At 35.8% G+C, this 27,761-nt stretch overlaps 1 protein-coding gene across 3 annotated transcripts in view; it reads right to left on the reverse strand.

Annotated features, from left to right (window-relative positions):
- The window catches only part of WDR7 (WD repeat domain 7), a 386,547-nt gene that overhangs the window by 301,707 nt on the left and 57,079 nt on the right, over nucleotides 1–27,761 (reverse strand). For all 3 annotated transcript variants that reach the window (XM_023218353.3, XM_023218354.1, XM_023218355.3), the window contains exons 13-14: nucleotides 16,804–16,999; nucleotides 5,444–5,658 (exon numbers count right to left, since the gene is read on the reverse strand). In XM_023218353.3, coding sequence (XP_023074121.1) covers nucleotides 5,444–5,658; nucleotides 16,804–16,999 — 411 coding nt within the window. The remainder of the gene's footprint in view (nucleotides 1–5,443; nucleotides 5,659–16,803; nucleotides 17,000–27,761) is intronic.

Below are 27,761 nucleotides of genomic sequence, written 5' to 3' on the forward strand. Positions count from 1 at the left end.
GTGCTGGGATTAAAAAAAGAAAAAAGAGAAAAAAAAAAGATGGCTCTACCTCCAAAGAATTATAACCATCTCTTCCTTCCTTTTAACAGAAATCACAGCCTACTTTCATTCTCTTCCACTGAAAATGACTTGGTACATTCATCTCCCTCTCTTTAATCATTACCAATTACAAGGAAACAATTTCTAGTAAGGGTAAACTCTCCAGCTCTGTTCTTAATACCATGTCCTCCTGCATTGGCCCACCCATTATCCTTCCACCAAAATAAATGCTCAGTGATCTCCTAAACAGAGTATAAACCCTGCTCTTAAATCCCTAGCCACTGAAGCTACTACCCTCCCCTTTTTCCATCAAAAGCTAATTTCTTCCACACTCTTTACCTCCACTTCTCATACTCAGCTCACTGTACCCTGATTTCTGACCAAACCAACTCTACCAAAACAGCTCTCTTAATCATCACCAATGGCTTTCCTAATTACTAAACTACACACCCCAATTCTTTTTTTTTTTTTTTTTTTGGTTGAGACGGAGTCTCGCTCTGTAGCCCAGGCTGGAGTGCAATGGCACGAACTCGGCTCACTGCAAGCTCCGCCTCCCGGGCTCACACCATTCTCCCGCCTCAGCCTCCCGAGTAGCTGGGACTACAGGCGCCCGCCAACACGCCCAGCTAATTTTTTGTATTTTAGTAGAGACGGGGTTTCACCGTGTTAGACAGGATGGTCTCGATCTCCTGACCTTGTGATCCGCCCGTCTCAGCCTCCCAAAGTGCTGGGATTACAGGCTTGAGCCACCGCGCCCAGCCAACAATACTATCTTCTGATGTAGGAGTCGGCAAACTATGGCCCATGGGCCAAATCCAACTCACCACCTGCTTCTGAAAATAGTTTTATTGGAAAGCAGCCATGCTCATTTGTTTACATATTGCCTATGCCTGCTTCCACACCATAAAGCAAAGTTAAGTCACTGTGACAGAGACAGTGCACAAAGCCTAAAATATTTACTATCTAGCCCTTTATAGAGTTTGTCAATCCTTGTTCCATCCAACTGTCTTTAGGTGCATCAGCTACTAATTGGGGACAATAAGAACTAACTCACCTATTTGCAGTGACAATTCAGGAAAAGAGCATATCTGAAAAAAATCAAATGACAGCAGGCACCCCAAAATGTGAACTGCAGTCTAAGTCAGGCTCTACACTCCAGCATCTATTTGGGAAAAAAATAATACCATCTCTATTCTATCTCACCATCATGTCACTTATTTCTCAAAGGTATTTTGCTGACTTGCACACACCCCAACTCCTAACAATACCAATAAAATGCACGTCTCCTATTACAATCACCCTGAAAGCCTATTCCATGGCCTGTACATTCCCGTTAATAGCACTGCCATTCTCCCTTCAGCCGGGTTTTGGTCTCTGAAATAATCTTGAACATCAAACTCTTCAAGACCAGAGTGAAGTCCTACTTATTCAACTTATGCAACAGCTTCCTAACCATCCCCTCTTCCACATTTCTAGCACCTAATCCTATTTCCAGTCCCCATGACCTCTCACTTTATCATTCCAGTAACCTCACAATTCATTTCCCAAATCAGTATTTGTAAGTGTCTTACATAAAAATGTTAGATATGACAAAATATTTCTTAAGCAATCAAAAGTATCCTTTTAAAAGTATTCAACATGTCAGCACCCATTAAATTACGTCCTCAGCTTTGCATTCAAGTTCCTCTACAACACAATTCTAATAGACACCTCAAACTTCCTACTAAATTTCTTGAGCAATTACCATTTTTCACTAGTATGTACCATACTCTATGTGTACTTATACTACAATGTAATATAGTTATACTACATTGAGTATTGGAAATAAAAAGATGAAAAACTGAATTCCTGTCCTGAAGAAGTTCAAAATCTAGTAGGGAAGACAAATATCAAGAACAAAAAATACCCCATACAAAGGGAAAAGTGTTTTGGGAAAGGTATAAACAAAAAAAAATGTGAGCATAAAAAGAATGTAAGAACTAACTCTGCCAAAATGGGTAGAGGGACTAAGGGTTGGTGATGGCTTCACTGTCCTGAGGAAGAATGAGATTAAAAAAACCAGGGTAGGGAAGGGAAAAGACGGATAGGATAGAGGATGCAGGATGCAGGATTCCTGCTATTTCAAGCCTGTTTTTTTTTTTTTTTTTTCCAGAAGCAGTGGTTTTAAACTAGGGCCATTTTTTGCCTCTTAAGGGAAACTTGACAATGTCTAAAGACATCTGATTGTCACAACTGGAAAGAGGAGGCTACTACTAGCATGATGAGATGCAGGTAGAAGAGAGAAACGATGCTCAACATCCTACTATATAGACTACAGTCCTCCAACAATAAAGAATTATCCATCCCAAAATGTCAGTCTGTCACAAATGAGCTATCATGGTCTACAGCCAAAAGGAACAGGAATAAAGGAGAGGATAAAGTTGAGATAAGTTGGCCGGGCACAGTGGTTCACGCCTGCAATCCCAGCACTTTGGGAGGCTGTGGCAGGTGGATCACGAGGTCAGGAGATGGAGACCATCCTGGCTAACACGGTGAAACCCCGTCTCCACTAAAAATACAAAAAATTAGCCGGGCACAGTGGCAGGCGCCTGTAATCCCAGCTACTCAGGAGGCTGAGGCAGGAGAATGGCATGAACCTGGGAGGCGGAGCTGCAGTGAGCTGAGATGGCGCCACTGCACTCCAGCCTGGGCTCAGAGTGAGACTCCATCTGAAAAAAAAATAAATAAATAAAATAAAAAATAAAAAGTTGAGATAAGTTCAGGATGGGTTAGAACACTGATAATACAGATAGGGCAAGGGAGGAGAATGAGTTATATCTACATAACTTCACTCACCAAAACCAAAGGGAGAATATGCAAAACTGAACAAAATTTCCTTTTGCAAAGGAAGAATGCAAGTTACTAATGAATCTCCACATCTAAAGGTTCTTGAACACAGACAGACTTGAGGCTGCAAAGCAGGGGTCTTAAGACAATCAGGTATGAGGGAATTGCAAAAGACAGGGCAAAAAAGCTAAAGAAATGGCTCTCTGCACCTTCTGTTCCACATCATCCAATTCAACACATAGTTATTGCACAGCAGTTGCTGCTAGACGTCATGGAAAAGCACAGAGATAAATAAGTCAAAAATCCCTGCTCTCAAAAAGACTGAATTTCAGTAGGGAGAATTAGGTAAGTATATAAGTTATCATAATATAAATAAAAAAATATATGTCACAAGAGAAATGAAAAGGGGTTCAAATATACACAATCTTGCAAAAGACTCATTACACAATAATAAAGTATAATTTTACTGAATAACCTCTTGATCTTCTAATGAGAAAAATATCACAGGATAGTACATTCTCCATCTTTGCAAAGTTTTGAATGTCCACTATAATTAACACAATTAGCAAAATAAAATATCTGTTACTTCCATATAGCCCTGATTGCTAACACCATTCTACCAAGACAAAAAGCAGGGCACTTTCTATAGAGTATCTCAATACAGGCTTCACTTTCCATTGAAAGACTCATGTAAAAAATTAGATCCAATATCCTAGAGTAAGTCCTGTACCATTGAGAAGCTCTTAGTTGTTTGTTTTTTAACTGTGGGTGGGTTTATTTCTCCTGAGGTTAGAAAGCTATCCAGAGGACAGCTCTTTAAATATTCCCTTCAGAAGGAGCCTCAAACTCAACATGAGAAAATAGTTACAGAAATCCCTAATGGTCCAGCCAACATACATTTTTCATAAAGTGATTATCCTCCTGCAGCCTCAGCTTCCTAAGCCTTTTTCCTCCCTTCTATAATTGTTTTCCTTGTAGGCCAGGCAACAATTACCACTGCTACAAGACTAAGGAGGTTCACAAGCAACATATTTTACAATACCTAAGTGTAGTGTCTCTGATATCTGGTGCTTTTATCACTAATTGCACTATAAAATACGCTATTAAAACAGGGACAAACAAGATTGTAAAAATCACATAATGGACCATGACCACTTACCATTCATAAGCGTTACTGTACCACTCATTTTTCTTTAATTTTCAAGTTATATAATTATTTTTCCAAATTTTTACTTCTAGGGGATACCATCAAGAAAAGAATATATCTGGGAGTTACACAGCATGCACGCATGCTCTTAAACATATTGTTTTATAAATTTGCTCAAAATCAAATTACATATCATGTCAGAAAACGTGCTATGAACACTGAATTCCTAGACACAGCTGTGTGATTCCTTGGAAGTAATTACAGGTATGGTCAATGCATTTAAGCTGTGATTTCTTCACAAACTTTCGGGTATGCTACTGAAAGCACAGAGGAAAAATGTAGTTTCATAGTTCCAATTGTTGAAATACACAATACAACATAGCCGATAAAACATTTATATATTGAGGGCAGAAAGAATGATCAAAGGGTGACATTACTGTGAATTACTGGAGGATGTGGGTCAGTGGAATTGCCTACAGTACTTCACGTGTCATCAGCACGCACAAACTCATGGTTAATTTTCAAGTCTGTAGATGAGCCTTTCAACCCCTTCACTATTTATTCACATGTCTAACCATTTAAAAACATGAAAATCAACAAGAAAGACTGAAATTAAAAGTATTTGTGCTATTCACTAATAACTCTAATGAATATTTAGATGGAACTAGAATTTTAAGTAGTGATTCAGATGAAATATTGAGATTGTCTCTAGGTTTCATTTATCCATTACTAAAGACAAACTAGTTCTAATTCTACCACATTACACAAATACCACAGACCAAATAGTGGCTAGCCTCTACAAAACTAAAGATAAGTAACCAATTCATGAACTGGGACTGGTTTTTTTAATAGGATAATCTTCTGTTAACTGAAGAAGTAACTTATACTTTGATTATTAAATGTAAGTAAGGAAAGTGTGTTTGAGTTGGGTCTTAGAAAAATGTCAGTACTTCTGCAACGCCATCATACTTATTCTGAAACAATTTCTTAAATCTTTACAATGGTTTAACCTTACTAAAATCAGAACCTAATTTTAATAAAATGATGCATTACAATTACAGACATCTTAATTGTACCTAAATTATTTTTTTCACTCCTTAGGACACTAGCTAGTGCTCAATCTTTCAATAGAAAGACTACCAAAAAGTGAGACAGATTATATACACTTGTTTGCCCTAATTTGAGAAACTAAAGTCACTTAATTCAGTCGGAAGGATTTTAAAATATTTGAATGGTAAGAATAATTTACTTTTTCAAATGCCAAGTACTTGAAAAACTCAAACTATGTTGGATAAACCTAAATGAAAATCAAAAGCTTATTTTTCAAGTGTCATCTCTCAAAAATTATTTCCTAAGATATGCCAAAGCCATGTTACTAAATGAAGTTAAATTGGGGTCTACCCACTTCATGAGCCCACATACAAAACTTACCTTGTCAGATGCCTCAGAAGCCAAGAGGTTAGTTGCAAGGGTTTGTAGCTTATGATGGGCCATATTTTTAAGAGCAGCAAGACTACGTCTTGTCATAGCTTGTTTCAGGTTGACTGCTGGATGACTAAGTGAATCGACAGCAGCAGGAACAGCTTCATCACAAGCATTTAGAATTTCAACTGCTGTTATCCCCATCACACAACGATCCAATGCACCTGTGAGAAAAATATATTCGTAAATATTTCATAATACTACAATATTTTGAATAGTTTAAGTAAAGAAAAAAATGGTATGAAACTTTTTTATGTAGAAATATGTTTTATCAATGCCTCCTGGAAATATTTTTTTGTACTTCCTTCCTCTAACGATCTTCCATGTAGCACCTACCACCTCAATTAATTCCTCTCCACAAAGTCCCTGATGCAGCTTCCCAGTAAAGTCAAGTTCAGAGCTAAGATTCCAACAACCTTCTCCAGGCTTTTCTACTCTTTCTACCTCCCAGATGGTTTTCTTGACTACTTCCGTCCCATCACACCAGTACAAATATTAAAATCTATGACTTGACCTTCCTCTAAGTTGTACATCAATCTTAAAATCTTACTAAAATTTGCTTTTTTCCTCCTTGAATAATTGCTGAAGCTTCTCTAAGAAACTTCCACAAAACAGAAAAAATATTATAATTTCTCCATTCTGTCTGCAAATTCTTAACTCTTACTCTCACCACCCAGTCAAATGTTTCTTCATATGTTTGTGGAAATTACCACTACTTCTATTTACAACTACTTTATCTATTTATTTATTTTTGAGATGGAGTCTCGCTCTGTCACCCAGGCTGGAGCACAATGGCACGATCTCGGCTCACTGCAACCTCCGCCTCCTGGGTTCACACCATTCTCCTGCCTCAGCCTCCCCAGTAGCTGGGACAACAGGCGCCCAACACCACACCCGGCTAATTTTATGTATTTTTAGTAGAGATGGGGTTCCACCGTGTTTGCCAGGATGGTCTCGATTTCCTGACCTCGTGATCCTCCCACCTCGGCCTCCCAAAGTGCTGGGATTACACGCATGAGCCACCGCGCCCGGCCTGCAACTACTTTAAAGCTTCCTCATTTGGCCATCCTTTCCATTTATCTCCATCTATGCATTTCTTGTCTAAGTCAAAGCACAAATTTCCTCCAAGCAAGCTTCACCACCTCCTTCACCCACCTTTCAAGCTCTTTATGTTACATTTTCAATGAGTTATTCCCTGGCCCTCTTATCAAATTTTCCCTTTTCTGCTTCACTTTCTCCACAACATGAACACCAGAGAACATACTATATGTTTAAAGTTTTTGTTATCTTTGACCTGCCTCTCTCCACTCAGAATGTAAACTACACAAGAGCTAAGAGTTTCAGATGCTTTGTTCACTGTCGTATCCCTGGTACACTGAACAGTGCCTGGCACATTAGAGGTACTGAGTAACTATTTGTTGATTAAATGGAGATAGAGTTAGCAGCTTCAAAATACAGAGTTGTAAAAAATCTATGAGAAAAAAAAAGCCAACAAAATAATGTTTAAAGAATATGAACAATCGAGAGAAGAAATACAAATAGGTAGTAATCACACAAAAAGATGTCAACCTCACTAATAATCAAAGAAATCAAATTGAAGCAATAATGAAATACTATTTATCTCTTACCGTACAGATATTCAGCATTCTCAAGTGTGTAAGAAAACTGGTAATATATTTTTAGTACAAATAAAAATTAGTAATTTTTTAACAAATTCTATTAAATTTAAAACTCACATTTCCTTTAACACAGGAATTCCTCTTCTAAGATTATGCTAAATAATGATACCATATCCAAACATATATGTGTGTAGTTGGGTTATAATTGTCTTAATCATAATAGAAAAATTTTTTGGAAACCTAAATATCTATCATTAGTAGACTGGGTCAATAATTTATGATGTATCCACTAAAAGGAGTACTGTGAAGTTACAAACACAACGTTTAAAAGAAAGCTCAGCTATATATATTAACATAGAATAAAAGCCACAACATATTGTTAAATGAAAATAACAAGTTAGAGAACAGTATTCATAGTCTAAAGTGGGGGAAGGGATATTACACTCACAGAAAAATACTCTTAATAGATGTACACTACATGGTTAACAGGGTATATTTACATGGTTGAATTAGTATAGAACTTCATATTCTTGTACATGAAGATTTGTAAGATATCAATTTTTTACAAATGTATGTCATGTTTTTAAATATTGTGGGAAAATATTATTTTAATTCTTTCAGATATCTTAAAGTTTCACAGGAATAAATTTAGAATTTACTGCTCTAGGTCTTAATTCTCTATTAAATGTGGTTTGTAGTTATAATGGAAAGGCTTAAGTGACTTTCCCTTATTGATATCCAAAATAAAATCATTAATCAACAAATAAGTGAGAATATCCTACCTGCAAAAACACCAAGTAACTAATTTACTCTCTGGTGTCAAAAGTTTATACTTCCTCTCCTCTTTTGAACAACTGAGCCCAAAGTTAGTAAACAGACCTGAGCAAAGGTAGGAGTCCATGTCAGATAAGGGGCATGGTGGTGAAAAGCAGGCCTGCAGCAGCCCAGGGCAGTATGTCAGACGCTGAGAGGGTGTAGAGGGAAGCTAAACAAGAGAGAGGTGGTGGCAGCAGTTTGACACAGAGTTCAGCCCCAGAAGCATATGCATCAAGAGACACTGTTGGAACCTGAGTGGAGAGAGGAGGGAGCTCACACAGTGAGGCAGCCCAGTACAGATCCCAAAGGTAGGTCAAGAAATCAACACATGAAAGCAACCTGGCACAGAAGGTTGAAGTCTAAGAGGTATGAGAAGAGCATCCACGTGGTGAGGGGGAATGGTATGGGGCCCAAAGAGTGAAGAGGGTATCTATGCAGGTAGGCAGCTTTGCACAGGGTGCTGGATCCCAAAAGGGGAGAAAGGATGTCCATGCTGGGAAGAGAGGACGTCAGTCACAGGGTATCAGCCAGGATGAATCAACCCAAATGTCCATCAGTGACAGACTGGATTAAGAAAATGTGGCACATATACACCATGGAATACTATGCAGCCATAAAAAAGGATGAGTTTGCGTTCTTTGTAGGGACATGGATGCAGCTGGAAACCATCATTCTTAGCAAACTATCACAAGAAGAGAAAACCAAACACCGCATGTTCTCACTCATAGGTGGGAACTGAACAATGAGTTCACTTGGACTCGGGAAGGGGAACATCACACAATGGGGCCTATCATGGGGAGGGGGGAGGGGGGAGGGATTGCATTGGGGAGTTATACCTGATATAAATGATGAATTGATGGGTGCTGACGAGTTGATGGGTGCAGCACACCAACATGGCACAAGTATACATATGTAACAAACCTGCACATTATGCACATGTACCCTAGAACTTAAAGTATAATAAAAAAAAAAAAAAAAGCACAACCACACGAGGAGGCAGCATCATCTACTTGTGCTGTAAAGCAAGACAATGCTGAAAGAAAAAAAATATCCAGTGTGAAGGGACTCCCACAGACCAAATCCAAGACATCACATACGAGTTTAGGAAAGTAATCTATTGTATAAAATAGAGATCCAACTAAAAATAAATGAGTAACTTAAATGTTTGATAAAGAAAAGCTATTTACATGGTTTCAAAGTATTTCTTCACAAAATGCTTACTAATTACAAAAAGAAAAATGTAATAATTTTCCAGTGAAGAAGCCAAAAAAACACCTTAAGTGACCTAAGTAAACACTAGTGATGAAACAAATTAAAATCATATGCCAACTGATAAGATGTAATGAGAAAAATGTCAGTGATTTTTTTGCCAAAGATACATATTCTGAAAATAACCATGAGAAAACATCAGATAAACAGAAATTGGGAAACATTTTATAAAACGACTGGCCAGAAATATTCAAAACTTTCAGTCTTTAAGGTGAAGGAAGAACTAAGGGACTATTTTAAATTGAAAGGGGGATAGAACTAACCATGCACAATTCTAATCTGGATCTTTTCACAGTAAAAGACTGTAGTGGAACAACTGGAAAAGTTAGAATAAAGTCTGAAGATTAAATAGTTGTAACACAACAATGGTAATTAACTTCCTGGGGCAGGAGGGAAATGTACACTCCATGAGTGAGGGTCAAAACATTTGCACATAAGAGGATAATCAACAACACAAGCCAAAAAGAATAATAAAGAGGCTGATATGGTTTCGCCCTGTGTCCCCACCTAAATCTCACCTTGAATTGTAATAATTCCCATGTGTCAAGGGCAGGATGAGGTGGAGATAACTGAATCATGGAGACAGTTTCCTCTATGCTATTCTCTTGATAGTCAGTGAGTTCTCACAAGATCTGATGATTTTATAAGGGGCTTCCCTCTTCGCTCAGCACTCATTCTCCCTCCTGCCGCCCTATGAAGAAGTGCCTTCCACCATGATTGTAAGCTTCCTGAGGCCTCCCCAACCATGTGGAACTGTGAGTCGGTTAAACCTCTTTTCTTTATAAATTAGCCAGTCTCAGGTATTTATTGATAGTAGCATGAGAATGGACTAATAGAGGTTCAAAAGATAGAAAAAAAAAATCCATTCCCAACTAAACCTGTTTTTAAAAACATTAGGGAAAGAGTGGACTCTGCCTGAATATTTAAAGATTTTGAAAATTCAGATTAGCAGAAAAGACTTCTGCTTCCAGCCAAGACGGAGTAATAGGAACTGAATTTACCCTTTTACGTATAATAATTGGGAAAAAAATAGATATAAGATTTGAAACAATGCTTTTTCAGACAATCCTTAATTGACAAATGTCCATTGTCTGAACACTGATTGACTAACACCCATTGTCTGAATAGCCTAACAGATTCCTTAGCTGAGAGTACAGGCAGATAGAGTTTGCAACAGAATACCAGGGTGAAAAGAAAGCTCCAGAGAAACCTGCAGAAGGTCCTCCTTACATATTTGGCAGAGTACTATTACTATGTGACTGTGAAGAAACTAACTACCCAAGGCCAAGGAAAGAACCACTTCAAAAGATTAGAGGGTGCAGTACCCAGGACTCAGACAGGATTGTGAATAGTGCCTACTCACCAGCCAGACTGGAAACCTCACAATTCATGAGCCACTGGGTACAGTTCTCAGGAAGGTCTTCTCTTTGCAGTGGATAACAATTAGCTCCACATTTAAACCTGCTCCAGCCCTATCTAACAAAGCAAGACCCAAAAGGATCAAACTGTTTCTCAGTAATGTAACTGTGTCCCACAACAAAGCTCAAAATATTTGCAGAAATACAAAAATATCCAATACCCAACAAAATAAAGTTCACAATATCTGGTAGCTAACAAAAAATTACCAGGCATGGCCAGGCGCGGTAGATCATGCCTGAAATCCCTGCACTTTGGGAAGCTAAGACAGGTGGATCACCTCAGGTCAGGAGTTCGAGACCAACCTGGCCAACATGATGAAACCCCCATCTCTACTAAAAATACAAAAAATTAACTGAGCATGGTGGTGTCTGTAATCCCAGCTTCTCGGGAGGCTTGAGGCAGGAGAATCACTTGAACCTGGGAGGCGGAGATTGCAGTGAACTGAGATCGGACCATTGTACTCCAGCCTGGGCAACAAGAGTGAACCGCTGTCCCAAAAAAAAAAAAAAATTACCAGGCATGTAAAAAAAAAGATCAATACTGAGTGAAAAAAAAAAAATCAAATCAAGAAAACAAACTCAGAACTGACAAAGATATGAAAATTAGAAGACAAAGGCATTAAGTTATTATAATTATATTCCAGATGTTCAAAAGGTTTGCAAAGAGACATAGAAGATATCAAAAGACCAAAATCTAGCTTTTAGAAATGTAAACTACAATGTTCAGGATGAAAAATATACTAGATAGGAATAATTAGATTAGATATTATAGAAGAAAATATCAATAAACTTGAAGGCATAGCAATAGAAATTATATAAAATGAAACAAAAAAAATTTTTTTTAAATGAAAATACCATCACAGTGAGCTGAAGAACAACTTCAAATGGCTTAAAAGACATATAATTGGAGTCTCCAAAGAAAAGAAAAGAAAATGGAGGGGAGAAAATACATTTGAATAAATTATGGCCAAAAGTTTTCCAAATTTGATAAAATCTATACAGCCATGATCTAATAAGTATAACAAACTCCAAGAACAAGAAATATAAAGAAAACCACAATCAAATTGCTCAAAACCAGTAATTAAGGAAAAATCTTAAAAGCAGCCAGAGAAAAGAAATGTTACATATAGAAGAAACAGAAGGACGACAGCAGATTTCTTGCTGGAAATAATGCAACCCAGAAGACAGGTGGAGTACAGGAAGCAAAAGACAAAAACCTGTTGATCTAGAATTCTGTATCTGGAGAAAATAGCCTTTAAAAATAAAGATAAAACAGAGTTTTTTTCAAACACGCAAAAGCTGAAAGAATTCATCACCTGCAGACTGACACTAAAATAAAAATTAAATTTTAGACAAAAGAAAAATGACTCTAGGCAAAAATCTGCATCTACACAAGGCAATAAAGAGCAATGGAAATGGTGACCACACAGGTAAATATGCAAGACTGCATTCTTATTATTCAAATTCCGTGAAAATATCATAGATATTTTTGTTTGTTTTAAACAAAAAAAATGGAAGGAAAAAAGCAATGTTCCAAGTGAGTGAAAATCATGAAAACAATATAGATGATACTAGCAACAAGAATTGGGAGTGACCCAATTATTATTGACCAGAGAAACTGGTTTGTGTAAAAGAACAGCAAGAGGTAAAGACAGAAAGGTAGGAAGGTGCCACACTATGCAAGACCTTGTCCTGAAGGCTTTATGAACTAACATTGTTTATGGTTTATTCATTAAGACATTCATATGAAGCAAGTTTTGTCAGTGTTTTCTTTCCTAGGATTAATTTCCCAGCAGAGTACAGGATGAATTAGAAGGTAGAAAGAGTAGGCAGGGTACCCAATAAAGATAGCCTAGGTATGGAAAAATATGGCCATAAATTACAATGGTACACTGGAAAGAATAAAAAAGTAGGTGAGGGAGACCTAATGGGAAAGACTTAGTGATTAATTGCATGGAGGGGTTGTGAGGGGAAGGAGTAGTAAGCACGGTCATATCTCCACTCTAAACCTCTTCCTTCAAAAAGGGAAGCAATGAAAATGGTAACTACATAGGTAGGTAAATATGTAAGATTTCATAGAGTCAATCATTAAAAGAGAAAAAAGAAACTCTCTGATTATACTTGGTTTTACCAAGGTTTTAGTCAATTACCTCTTTTTCTTAACCCATTCATTTTCTGTGTCTTCCCCTGTCCTATTGCATGTTTTGTAATAGAATGAAAAGCAAAAATGTACAGAAAAGCTGATGATGTAATGGCAATATATAATGAAATACAAATGTAAGATCTAATTTCCACTGTATTAAATACTACTGGCAAAGGGTCAGATACATGAGGAAAACACATGCTACTAAAACCCTCCACTAATAACAAAAGACTGAACTTCAACACTACCTCCTGATTCTCTTCAGCAATTTTAGTAACAAGAGAAAAACATCAATTTAAATGCATCAAAATAAAAGCATGAAAAACGTTTTCAAAACTTAGTCTTAAGGAAGAATAACAGTCACTAAGACTTTACTTATATGACAATCTGAGTCCCTAAAACACAGGCTTTTTGTTAGCCATGCTTTATGTGTTTTTCAAAAGACATACAAACATACATTAATTCATAATTCCCTGCTAGATTTCATTAGGTACTTAAGTTCAAAAAGGAGACTCAAATGCATATTTCATGAAGTACATGCAAAAACAGAAATATTAGAAAACATGGAGAGCAGAACATAAAAAGAAACATCACATAACAAATAAATTCACAAGTCCTCATACACTAATTCCTGATATTTGTCAAGCATTAATGGCATTTGCATTTGTACAAGAACATCTAATAATTATACATAAGGAATAGAAACACGATGTGGGAATCACTTTTGTTGTGTAGCAAGAATGATAAAAAGCAGCAGATGAGAATGTGGTTTAGGCTTGGTAATGGCTAGATAAGAAGAACATTTTGTAACATCGGTCATTACTTTCAGCATGCCTGTTTCCCAAAGAGACAGGATTCTGACCTTGTCAATGGCACTGCATACTTACTGGGAATATCAAACGGGAAAAATGAGGCGGTTGATCCCAGAAGCACATAAGCAGCTCCACAGAAGCCACCTAGGTCAGTGGCCCACCTTAAGTTCTTAAGAGGGAAGCAAGAGGTTCATCTGGCTCAATCTTGTTGCTAGTGTTTGGGTAGTTTTTTAACTATTTAGAGATGTAAAAGAATAATTTCCATGGCCATTACATCACTATTACATTGCTATTGCATACAAGAAAATGTCACAATAAAAGAACAAAAGGTTCTAGAACTCCAGCTCTCTACATTTTGTATTACTAGCTTTGGCTGCATTTCACAAGGAAATATGAACTGAAAACACAAAGTACTCATTTGAAGGAAAAAAAAGTGTAAACATGCTGCATAAACATATAAAGGAAAGACACTTCAGGTGTTTTAAGCTAGAAACATCAGTATAACTCAAAACAATAACTAGAAAATTGCCCAACAGGGTTAACATGGTATGGCTGCATTTGTAAAAATACATTCCCAAAACACTAACAAGAGGTATTAAGTATCTCCTCAGAGTTTAAATACATTTCATACATCAAACTCTGGCTGAATCTGATTTTCCTAGCTTCATTTTTTATTTATTTAATAAATAAATAAATTTAATAAATAAATAATGTCAATACCTCCAGGATGTACCTTACTGACTCCCCAGGGAACTTTATATCACTAGCTACAGCATGAACAGCAAGGAGGAAAAAAACAAGGTATGCCTCCTATTATGGCTGAAATCCAAAATAAATTCAGCTTCTCTATAGCATTTATCTTGAATGTCATATTGACTGATTGCTTACCCAAATCTTCAGCATGTAATTTCAATATTATATGCTGTATTTTATCTAAATTGGGCTTAATTATACTAAACTGATTATAACAATAACCTCTTCCAGTACCCCTACAGTTAGAGCCTATTTGTCATTTCCTTCTAGAAAAATTACTAGAACAGTAACTTTGTCTACCAGTAAGGCCTCATTTGTAAATAATTTCGTCTTATATTCTTCACAAAGATATTTATAGTATCTGAAATATTCAAGTATTATATATTTAAGCATCAGAAAACTTCAGAAAAATGATACTCTCTTAATATTTAATTTGAACAAGTCCTAGACAAGTTTACTATACATTTTCACTTAAAATATATCAGCTATTAATTTAATAGTTACAGATTTTTTTATTTTTAAGGCAGAGTCTCTGTCTCCCAGGCTGGGGTGCAGTGGTGCAATCACAGCTCACTGTAGCCTCGACCTCCTGGTCTCAAGTGATTCTCTCACCTCAGCCACCTGAGTGGGTGGGACAAAGACATATGTCACCACACTCAGCTAATTTTTCTATTTTTTTGTAGAGACGGTGTTTCACCATGTTGCCCAGGCTGGTCTCAAACTCCTTGGCTCAAGCAATCCACTCCCCTCCACCTCCCAAAGTGCTAGGACTACAGGTATGAGCCACTGTGCCCAGTCTTAATATTGACAGTATTTTAATACAGTGTCTTACAAATACCATTATTGCTATAAGAACTTTCTTTAGTACTAATTCCCAAAAAATTATTTCTAAATGTAGATAACATCATACTCCCAAGTTCAACAAAGTAGCAAGTTACATAGCATGCTTCTTTAATAATAGTAGTAGGAAATACATACACATGCATGTATACACACATACACAGGCTTACAATTGCACACACATACACATACATACATACATATATTCTGTTTACCACATGTCAGGGAAATATTATCTCATTTTATTCTCTCAGAAATGCTTTAAGATAGAAAATATTATTACCCTAATTTTACAGGTGAGGAAATTGAGGGATAAATATCCAGTGACTTGGAATAGGTCACAGGGCTAGCTAGGAGTCCATCCTAAGTTCAATCTAAACAGTCTGACTCTAGGGCCAAAGACAAATTCCATACATTCAGTTTATGAAGTGGACTAAAAAATAAATAAAACACAAGACTGCTATTCAGCAGATAGGACATAACATAAAGACACACAAAAGAAAGATACAAAATTGCATATGTAGTACAACAGCAATTCTGTTTTTTTAAATGCCCAGAAAGAGATTAGAAAGTAATTTGCCAAAAATGTTAACATTTACCACTGAGCAATGAGATGTGGGTTCATCTTTCTTCTTTTCTAATACTTTTGTGCTTTTAATACTTGACCAAAAGTATGAATCTCTTTTACAATGAGACAAGAGAAAGAAAAGTTACACACAAAAGCAAGGAAGTTTGACAGACTTCAGGAAGGCTTCCTCTTGTCAAGATTGCCTATGTACTACCAGTTAAAATGAAGACAATAAATAAAAGATTACTGAAGCTTATGACTATTTATTCCCAAAAGGCTTAAGAGAACTCCCTTTTGCACAATAGTCCATGCAGAAATATGTTTAGAGTCTGATTTCAAAACAACACTATTTAAAACAAAGATGAAGAAAAGGAAAAAATCTAGTAGAAATATTAGTACAACTAGGAATCAAAAGAAAGACTTTCATAACTGATAGATGACTACTGAAAATTGTAAAAGTAAAAAAACAATGAGTTTGAAAAAGGCCTAAACCAATAAACATTTAGTTATATACTTGCAAATTTCTGAGGGAAAACCATGGCAGTCTGTGTATAAACATTACATATTATTGTCTGTGCTTTTAAGCTAAGCATTACTTGTTCTACATTATACCCCCAATACATAAACTTTCTAAATTTGAAATTTTAAATGTTATCTCTAGAACTTGAAAACTTCATTTTAATTACCTCATACGATTAACTGCCCAGCATTGCTTTTCTGCTGTTCAAAGAAAAAAGGGTTGTATCTTTTTCACTACATGTGAACCTGGTGATTTCTTCTTGTTCACAGTTTACTCGTGAATTACACAGGAATCATACATACTTTGTTGTCCATATGTCTGTCCTCATCTGCAATATTATCCTCAATTACATGCTTTTAAAGATTCATGAAATATTCTACAAGCATTTGGCGTAGCAGAACAAAAAAGAGGCCACTTAAACAATTAGAAATAAAAGTAGCAACTATTTTACATTTCAAGGCTGTTTTCTTCATTCAAAAGACATTTTCATTTCTAGAAAACGAAATATACCCATTTAATTTTCTATAGTATCTCTTCATACTCGTTCTTACCAGTATCCATTTGCCAGACGTACACAGAACCATCTGAACACCCCACTACCAGATAATCATCAGAAGGCCTCCATTTGATTACTTGAATAGGAAAAAGGTGACGAGATGCCAACATTATGCATTTTTTCTCTCGCAAACTTAGAAGTCCTACTGAGTGGTCACTGGCTACAGAGCAGATGCAGTGCTGTACTCTTGCCTGAAAAGAAGAATAAACCTTAATTGTATTTAAATTAAATTTAAAATAAAATGGATCCTGTTTTCAATAACTTAAGGCAAAATTAATTATACATTTGCTGCCACTGAAAAACAACCACAATATTAGGTCATGTTGAAAAATGTGTTCCTTTATATTATACATAAAACCCAGATCAATCATCAAAATATTTTTATACTAAATTAATTCTAGATTAAAGACTGTAAAAGATTGGAAAAACTGCTGTTCAAATTTAAAGATGACCTCACTAAAATGATTACTATATTGGAGCAGGCAAAGCTGAGAAAAAATTGATCTGTTATTAGGTGTTCTCTTGCCATGCTGTGAACTTTCCTTTGTTTGCTGCGGGAGCTGCTTTCTGCAGCGCTTCTTTCTGTCTGTGACTCTTTCATTTAGACCCATGCTCTTTCCTGCACCTTTGCTCAAAAACAATACCCTCACCGTCCCTCTGCCACGATCATTTCTTAGGAGTCATAGATATTCACATTATCTGTAGATACGCATTCCTAGTTCCTTCATGGTGTCTATCTATAATGTCAGCAGATACATCACCTCAACTAGCCACACAATAGCCAATTAAATGTTCTGCTGTGCATTTTCTGCTCACCTCTAGTTTTTGCCCTTCAACTCCTTTTTAGAACAAGACAAGATATAAATAATCAAAGATTTTCTCTGGTAAAAGAGAACTGACCCTATGACCTAAAAAATTAAAAATTAAAGTCTGTATTTCTGTAAAACAATTTATAAACAATTGAAAACTTAACTTTTCAGTGACTTACTAGATTATGCTTTCAGGTCATACTGAGAGAAACCATATAAAAACAGCCATTTGAAACTCATTCTTGTACATATTGTGGCTATTTATTGAAGGTGAGGCCACTGCTCTATATATATACTCTTTTCCTTGTATGGGATCTAAAGAAAAAAACACATCAAACCTCACCCTGCTGGGGTTCTCCTAAGCAAACAGGCTGTTTTTAAACTAAAGATCAGTGTCTCAGTATCTTTCCCAAATAGGACATGTGGATAGGTACTAGGTGAAAAAAAGGGAGGAAAAGTGTGGTCAAATGTGCATGGGAAATACTGACAATACCGAGGTTAGGCAGTAGCTGTTGTTTTTAACCACAGAACTTCCGAGAACCTTTAAAATGCTGTGACCATAATTATCTCGTCAAGGGGATACAACATCATTCATCTCCAAAGTTGGTTGACCATAGTAATCTTATTAAGACCTAGTTTTAGATGAACACACTTTGGAAACTCAGGACTGAATTTTCTATCTATAACAGTGCTGGATCTTGGGCGTAAGTATCGGAATATGGCTATCAATGGTCTCATTTGCTTTCTTCCCTTATATTCTCTTCACTAGGATTTAGCTTTATTTTTATCTTACTAGATAATGTTTATTTTTGTAAACAACCTAAAATCAATGTTTGAATGTTTTATTTTTATTCTTTGTTAGCTTTATTTGTACTTTGTGTATTATAATTACACACTATAATCAGCATAACAGGTGTTTACTCATGTTAAAAGTTAAAAAAAAACTAAGTTCAGAGAAATGGTATTACAAACCTTTATTAAAGCATTATATAGAATTTTTAAAGCATTTTTTAAGCTTACTTATTTTCCCGATAAACATTCAATTGAAACATGAAATGTGATTCTTAATGTCTTAACAAAAGACATTAAAAACTGAGGGGCAGTTGACTCTGACACACACAAATTAGTTTTATAATATTTATAAATATTTATATTTATAAATATAAATATAATATTTAACAAATTAAAACAAAATGGCAAACTACAAAAATAGTTAAATGTGGGTATGTTAGAACAAAACTGGGTAAATACACACACACACACACACACACACACACACTGCTACATACATATGCTGCTAACTCAAAGCAAGAGTTTAATACAATGGATGCTTTGCATTTCTACAGCTTATCATCAGTACTGACTTTGTCAAATATATCCATTATTCATTTTATAAAAAGGGTTGGTTGCTACATTAATGGTTAACTACAATATTCTATTTTGCAACATTAATCTGTCAAAAAGTGGTCATTTATTTCCCTCACGAAAGAAACAGTTATCTTTTTCTATAGGTATAATGAACTTAAAGAATGATGCCTAAAGAGTATTCCTTTTCATCTGTTCATATCCTGTCACCAGGCACTTATCAATCACAGTATTCACACATCCAACACCACTGTTTTACATATATATTATATTTAATAGAGCCTCTAGGTTGCCCAGGCTAGTCTTGAACCCCTGGGCTCAAGCAATCCGCCTGCCTCAGCCTCCCAAAGTGCTAGGACTACAGGCGTGAACCACCACGCCTGGCCACTGACCCTACTTTTGATTCTGCTACTTAGACTTACAAACTCTCCAAAATCTTCTTTATAAAGAGCTAATCCCTAATTAGTGCCACACATCTAACTGACCTACTTGCTAGTCCCCACGTTGAAAGTCATTTCATTCATGCTCACATACACTCTAGTCATTCCTTTTCAAAAAGTAGAGAAAATGAAGTATGAGTCAATATGAAGTTTTGCCGATATTCTCTGTTAGGTGTTCTTAAATTTTGCCCTATTGGAGATCTCAACATCTGAGGTGATACAAAGCTACTGACAACGACTGAGCTACGCATACTCTCTCTCTGTCAAAGATCTCCATACCATAGTTTGTAATTTAGCAGAGAGAGGACTAGAGCCATTAAGCAAAGAAAAACGCCTTTCCCATTCTTATGAGAAACCTGACCTTCCACATTATCAACCCCTCATGAGAAGTTTCCCTGTCAGAACTCTTTCACCCTCCCCATAGATACACAGGCAGATAATTTCAAAGATTTAAGAAAACGTAATCTATCTTCATAAGACTTAAAAGCTCTACATTATATTATTACTGTTATGTAGCAAAAATAAAGGACATACAAAATGAATATTAAATAAGAGCATAGGATCTGCTTTAAAAAGTAGATTATGAGATGTAATTTTCTGAAGGTTAAAAAAAAGAGCTTTAACTCCAAGATTCTAGCTTTTTCATTTCTACATGATGCATTCTCCTCTGACACATAAATTTAACTAAATATGTTTTAAAGAATACTTCTATTCTCCTTTCACATAGTGTAATAATGAAAATTTGCAAATAACAAGCTTAATCTACAAAAAACTGGTCCACGCCAGGCACAGTGGCTCACACCTATAATACCAGCACTTTGGGAGGTCGAGGGGGATGGATCACCTGAGGTCAAAAGTTCAAGACCAGCCTGGCTAATGTGGTGAAAGCTCGTCTCTACTAAAAATACAAAACAGTAGTCGACGGGGAGGCTGAGGAAGGAGAATCGCTTGAACCTGCAGACGGAAGTTGCATGGAACCGAGATCAAGCCATTGCACTCTAGTCTGGATGACGGAGTGAGACTCCATCTTAAAAAAAAAAGTTTATTCCAAAGTAAAAATGATATACCATCTCTGTAAATAAGTATCTAAAGAGTTAACTTTAGCTTTACTGTAATAAGACTGGAAATAGCCAAAATAATCAAGAATGAAAACATAAAAAAATCAATATTACTAAGCCCAAGAAAGCATAGTTATTAGAGGTACTTAACTCACAAGAAAAGATGGTTCCTCGCTTTTTAAATATGGATTAAAATAAATCTCATTTTTCTTCTTTCAAAAAAATGCTAGTCCAACTCATATAAAGAAAACTGGCCTGAAGTAGAAATGACCCAATATAGTAAAACCTCATTAATTTTGATTTCACTAATTAATTCTGAGTTGATGGCTACCTTTGCAGCCTGTGTGAAAACAAATTAATAGTATAAACAAAGCAAATGTCTAGCCTATTTAAGTGTAAAAGGAAAAAAGACTATTCAAGCAACACTTGATATTCATTTTAATTCAAACAATGAACAGAGTAATAAATAATTCTCAGCTATCTGTTAAATAAAAGCACTTAAAAGTTCTGATAAAACACAATTAACTTAGTTTCCTCTTATCTGTCCACAAAATTATTAAAGCACTTCTTAAAGAATACTTTGTAACTCATATTTCTTCCTGATTTACATCCAGCTTCTTCACAAATGAGTTAAATTAGCACAATGCCTTTATTATTAAATTCTAGAGATCTGGGTTACTGAACACCTATTTCACCCGCAATGACTAATTTCATAATTTGATTAATTCCATTCTACTTCACCTTTTTTCATTTCAACCTGGAAAAGTCACCTAAACATGATTTAACACCAATGGCATTATAACAAGATAACATATAAAACATTTAAACTGTATAAGTAAAATAATAATACAACAACTAAAAAATGTGAACCTCTTATCTTTAAACTTATTTGAAAAATATGCCTCAAATTATTCCTATTAAACATGCATTAAATAATTTTGAAATGTGTTCCCTAGTTGTATATTTACAAATTATACATGTGTAATTCTGTGCACTATATCACCTAAATTGTAATAGATGCTCAAATACATATATTTTAAAAGGATGACTCAAGGTTTAAATAAACAGATTTAAGAATAAACATTTCTCAAATGTCTCACTAATGTGAGTAACTTCATATTACATTAGCCAATCTCTCATGTCACAAAATGGATCCTTAGGAAGGTTTCCTTGTTAATGAGAGTGGATGTAAATACAAATTTGATATAATTATAAATTTTTTGCTGCCCTCCTGCCAGACTGATCAAATGATCATTAAAACTTGTCATATAGCTGATGAAGAGATTTTTCATTAGAAATATCTCCCATCCATATTTTCCCTGCCCATTTTGTGATGGCTAGGTTTAGAACTATATAATATCATCTGCAAATCCCTTAAGCAAGTACATTCTAACTGGAAACAAACAGGGTCAAAGTAACTCTGGCACCCCACGTGAGGCTCACCCACTCTGGCCTGAGATGATGCGTGTCCATCTGGAATGCAAAACAGAAGAGGCCACCAATGCCCCTCCTTCTAGTAAATGTTCATAAAGCTCAGTTTCCTAAGGTTAAAAAATAAGTAAATAAAAGTTCTAAGATTTTCTTCCTATACCCCCATTGACTGTCTTTCTATTCTACTTCAGTAACCACTGCTATCAACTGACATAAAGAATGTAAACATAAAATTCCACTTAAAAATTTGTATTGTTATGGAACAGAACTTATGCAGCACAGATGAAGTATTCTATCAACTGAGCTAGTATTTTACAGGTGAAAGTTATTCAAATTCATGTTGCGAACATTGTATTAATTCTGCCCTAGACACGATATGCACCAATGACATCAAATGCCAATTAAAAGTAAAGGTTAACAACAATCAACAGAATATTTAACCAAGTAAAAATGCTATTTTTATTTGATGAAAAAGCAAAGAGAGGGGAGAAGATACTGGCCCAAAACAAGTATATTCTTAGGTCAATTACTATTTTTCAAATAATTATCATCTTAAACCAAATAAAGGCTCACTGGATTTGCCAGTAAATAATCCTCACAGTACATTAGTGCTGAACAGCAGAATGCCACAAGCTATCACAGAATCTGATAGAGTCAGAATATACCACCTAGGTCACCCAGTCTGACCTTATGCATTTTACAAGACTTCATTTTAAACCATTCCCAGAAACCTCTTATGTAACCTGTTCCTAAGCATCTGCCATGAATTACAGAAATCAGAGACAGCTAGTTTATCCCATCCACTGGCTCTCTGGGGAGATGATTCCACTTTCCAACAGCTCCCAATGTAAATAATACATATTTTATATTTTCTACTTTTGTTAATTTGTTTTGTAAACTAAATTACTCTTTTTCTTCATATCATTTCAGGAGCAATGGTTTTATTTGCCCAAAACAATTTTTCTCTTTGCCTGAACAGTTGCTAAACATACAAACATTCTATTGTCTCTCCTTTTAAACATGCCCATCATTAGACATGCTATAAATGACCAGCTTCTTTTGCTCATAAATCAATCCCACTATTCTCTTAACCATTATTTCTTGTACTTCCCAGAACTCTTACTATGGAACATAAATGTGCAGTTAAGATGCATCATTTATCACGTTAAATATTCTACCTGAAGGGGAAAAAAGAGCCTATGAAATTAAATGTTAATTTCACTTCTACACTTTCACAAAACTAGACTTTTTAAAAAAGCTTTAAAAATCCAAACTTCATTTAAAAAAAAAAAGTAGAGGACTGTTTATTTAATACATGTTTTAGAAAAAAAGACCATATGGTCCAACCACAACACTGATTAACAAACTAATTGGATAATTACACGAACAAGAAAACTTTTAGGGACTAGTTTTAATGTCTTCCTTTATTCACTGTATAGAAAAATAACACTGAAGAAATAGTGGACTAATTAGAACTCTATAATTCTTCAACTGCTTCCTTATTACTAAAATGGTAAAGAAATATGAAGGATTTAATACAAGATTAAGAAAATACTGCCTATCAAAGAAAAAAACAAGGATGTAATAAATAACATTGTGATAGCTTAGAGAAGAGCAGACTTTTTTTATCTTTACATCACCCCACAATCATAAATACATTTCAGATATATTATTTTATGTTTCCTTTTAATTTAGCCATTGTTTCTCATCAAGTCTTATCACATTTCTGGGTGAAAAGATTTCAAGCTTCAAAAAATGTGGAAGAAACTACAAATAAAAAAATAAATTGATTACATAAAAACTGAAAATAAGTATAGGTTAAAAAATTCAATAGTAAATAATAAATTAGAAATTCCAGCAACAACAGAAGCCACATAAGCTTAATATTTCAGTTAAGAGCTCAAACACTAATAACCCTTGGAGAGAAAAAAAAGCAAAGGACAAAAAGAAAAATGTCTTAAAAAAAAAAAAACTAAAATCCTTTTAGAAAAATCTGAATATCTCTAGGTGTCAAAGAAAAGCAAATTCAAACATTAAAATACTATTTTTACCTGTCAACTTGGACAAAGATTCTAAAAATTACAATGCCAAATAGTTAACGTTTTGGGGGTTCATACATTTTGCGAGGCGTGTTCCAACTGCTTGGCAGTAATTCATTACAGTCTCATAACAACCCTTTGAGGTAGGTACGATTATTTCCATTTTTAAAGATGTAGAAACTGAAGCATGGAAGTAAGTAACTTTTGTGCTGGCAAGCAGCAATGAAATGGGCACTGAGAGTAGAAAATAATTTCATAATATAATTCAGCAGCCTTAAAAATGTTAATAAGCTATTATATCACATTTCTGAGGTTCTGATATTTTCATTGAGTAGACTATATCCAAGGAAAATAATCCTAAATGAAAGAAAATATTTACAAAGACATTGAATATTGTATTATTTACAATAGAAGATATTGGGAACAATTAAATACCCAAAGCAGAATTGCTAAGTAAATATGGCATGCTCACACAATGTAATGTAAAATTACTTTCATGAATAAGTAAAATAACTTTGAAAATATTTGTCATATTAAATGAAAATGCAATATGCACAGGAAACTGTATCTACAGTAAAATCACAAGGATATAATAAAATGGATTTTAAGAGGCTAGAAGAACATATATCAAAATATGTTAATTGTGGTTCTCTTAACTGTAGAAGAATAACAGGTGACCTTTTACCTTAGTTATCTCTATTTTCAAAAATGTTAACAGTGGATATACATTAATCAAGGTGCAATGAAAACTATACCACATTTTTAAAGAGCAAGTAATATGTTACAAGTAAAAAAATAAAAGGGGACTAAAACTGAAAAATTCCAAACTTGAATAATCAAAGAGGAAAAACTAAAAGATAAGTCATGCAAATCAATAATGAAAAATGACAAAAACTGGAGAAAACTAATTACTTTGAAATAGACTACAAAATGTGCTAGAGGGCAGCATTTATCAGTTCAGGCTGTCAAATCAGACTACTAAGGATCAAATTCGAGTGCTGCCACTTGCTAACTGTCTGACTTGGATGAGTCATTTAACCACTCCGAGTCTCTTTTCTCTATATGATGTGGTTAACAGCAGTAACATACCTAACAGAATTGCTGTGTGAATAACATGAAATATAAATTCACACAGTGACTAACATGTCATGAATAGAAAAGATAATGTTATCTCCATCATCATTACTATTATATAATTATATACCATAGATTCTATCTTTTAGAATGTAATTGTATTTGTTTTCTGAAGGGGTTAACTGTTGCTGACGTTTAGGTATCTACCAGAAAATATGAAAACATTCATAATTCTTCAAGAACATGAGTTTCCCTTTTTCAATACTTTCTTCTCATATGAATACCTCTGCCCTAATTTAATCTGAATAGTTCCATCTGCATAATCATCAGTATCACTCACATGCTACCATAAATTACATTAATAAAGCTTTATAACAATTTGTAAATAAATAAAATACAACTCCTCGATGGCCAGCTTCCACAGTTCTCTGAACATTTCTTCTTATGCTTTTCTACTGAACTTACTTTATTATTTTTCACTTCATGCCTTTAAAATATTAAAATGCTTCCTTTAACTTCACTTATATATTTATGGGTTTTAGAGACTGAGATGGTTAAATCTGCAGGCTCTAAAAATATTCTAAAGTCTTTTTTATTTTTTGAGACAGAGTTTCCTTCTGTCGCCCATGCTGGAGTGCAGTGGCGCAATCTCGGCTCACTGCAACCTCCGCCTCCTGGGTTCAAGTGATTCTCCTACCTCAGTCTCTCAAGTAGCTGGGATTATAGGCGCATGCCACCACGCCTAGATAATTGTTTTGTATTTTTAGTAGAGACAGGGTTTCACCATGCTGGCCAGTCTGGTCTCAAACTCCTGACCTCAGGTGATCTACCCGTCTCAGCCTCCCAAAGTGCTAGGATCGCGGCGTGAGCCTCCACGCCTGGCCTTATATTCTAAAATTTTTTAAGGAACTCAAAGTGTTGCCCCTTTCCACTCTCCACAAACCATTCAGCTGTCCGCTGTCATCTGTCCAGACCCACAAACCTTGGGCTGCATACATTCAGGGAATAAGACCTTCTGGAAAAAGACTGCCCGGTATTACAACTCCCAAAAGCTCTCTGTTGGTCCTGCCCTTCTACTTTATCACCCTCAACTTAGAACTTAAATGGCAACCACATATCTAATCAAGTGATTTTTAATCTGCCTGCTTGGTCTTACCTGTTTATGTAAATCATACCTATACCATTACAGGAAATAAACACTGGGCCGGGCGTGATGGCTCACACCTGTAATCCCAGCACTTTGGGAGGCCGAGATGGGCAGATCCTAGAGGTCAGGAGTTTGAGACCAGCCTGGCCCACATGGTGAAACCCTATCTCTACTAAAAATACAAAAATTAACTGAGTGTGGTGGTGAGTCCCTATAATCCCAGCTACTCAGGAGGCTGAGGCCCAAGAATCGCTTGAACCTGGGAGGCGGCGGTTGCAATAAGAAGAGATAGCGCCACTGTATTCCAGCCTGGGCAACAGAGCAAGACTCTGTCTCAAAAAAAAAAAAAAAAAAAGGAATAAACACTGAATTCTCACACCCCCGATACGACACAGAAAACTTTTTGTTTCCTTTCTCATGGAAACAAACAAGTTGACAGACACTGTCCTCATTTTTCTAACTGGAGATGCTGAACAAACCTGTATATCTCTTTCCTGGCAGTAAATTAACAGAACACAATATGCGAAAAGTACCTCTTTGTTTTGAAAGGATGCTGACTTGCTGACTTGCTTTTTTGATAAGCCTGTATCAAAAAAACAGAGAGAGACCTAACCTTCAGTGTCCACAAAACACTATGAGCTGGCAAGAATGCTGTGCCTAGCCCATAATTTATGTCCTAAGAAGAGCAATAAATGGGGTCAAACCTCCCCCTTGATCACCTGGGGTCATGCTGACAAAGGCTTTGCATGTGTAATACCCCACTGTAATCTACCCACAAATGTCCAGAAAAACATGACCCAGTTTGGTCTTCTCAGTAGAAAACCCCAATTTTCAGGCAATGAGCAGGAAAGAATGGTACTTAGGACTATAGTTTCCAAGGAATTAGGGGAGAGTAAAAACCTTTATCCAGTTGGTGATATTATCTCTTAATTATCTTGAAACTTCTATCTCATGCAAAAAAAAAAAAAAAAATGCGAAGTTAGACTGTCAGAGAAAGAGAATTCATCCCTAATTTGTGCAGGTTTTAAAGCCAACTGGCCACAGTTGGGAAACAAGCAAATGAAAAGTACGTAACAGGGGAACAAAGTATATTTACAATAAAGTCATTTGAAGTTGGGCGCGATAGCTCATGCCTGTAATCCCAACACTTTGGGAGGCCAAGGTGGGCGGATCATTTGAGGTCAGGAGTTTGAGACCATCCTGGCCAACATGGTAAAACTTCGTCTCTACTAAAAACACAAAAAAATTAGCTGGGCGTGGTGGTACGTGCCTGTAATCCCAGCTACTGGGGAGGCTGACGCAGGAGAATCACTTGAACCCAGGAGACGGAGGTTGCAGTGAGCTGAGATCACAGCACTCCAGCCCGGGTGACAGAGTGAGACTCTGCCTCAAAAAAAATAAAATAAAAATTTGGCCAGGTGCGGTGGCTCACACCTGTAATCCCAGCACTTTGGGAGGCCGAGGTGGGCCAAGGTCAAGAGACTGAGGCCATCCTGACCAACATGGTGAAACCTCGTCTCTATTAAAAATATAAAAATTAGCTGGGTGTGGTGGTATTCCAGCTACTCGGGAGGCTGAGGCAGAAGAACC

This window comes from Piliocolobus tephrosceles, chromosome 18, assembly GCF_002776525.5.
Source record: "Piliocolobus tephrosceles isolate RC106 chromosome 18, ASM277652v3, whole genome shotgun sequence".
Classification (NCBI taxonomy): Eukaryota; Metazoa; Chordata; class Mammalia; order Primates; family Cercopithecidae; genus Piliocolobus; species Piliocolobus tephrosceles.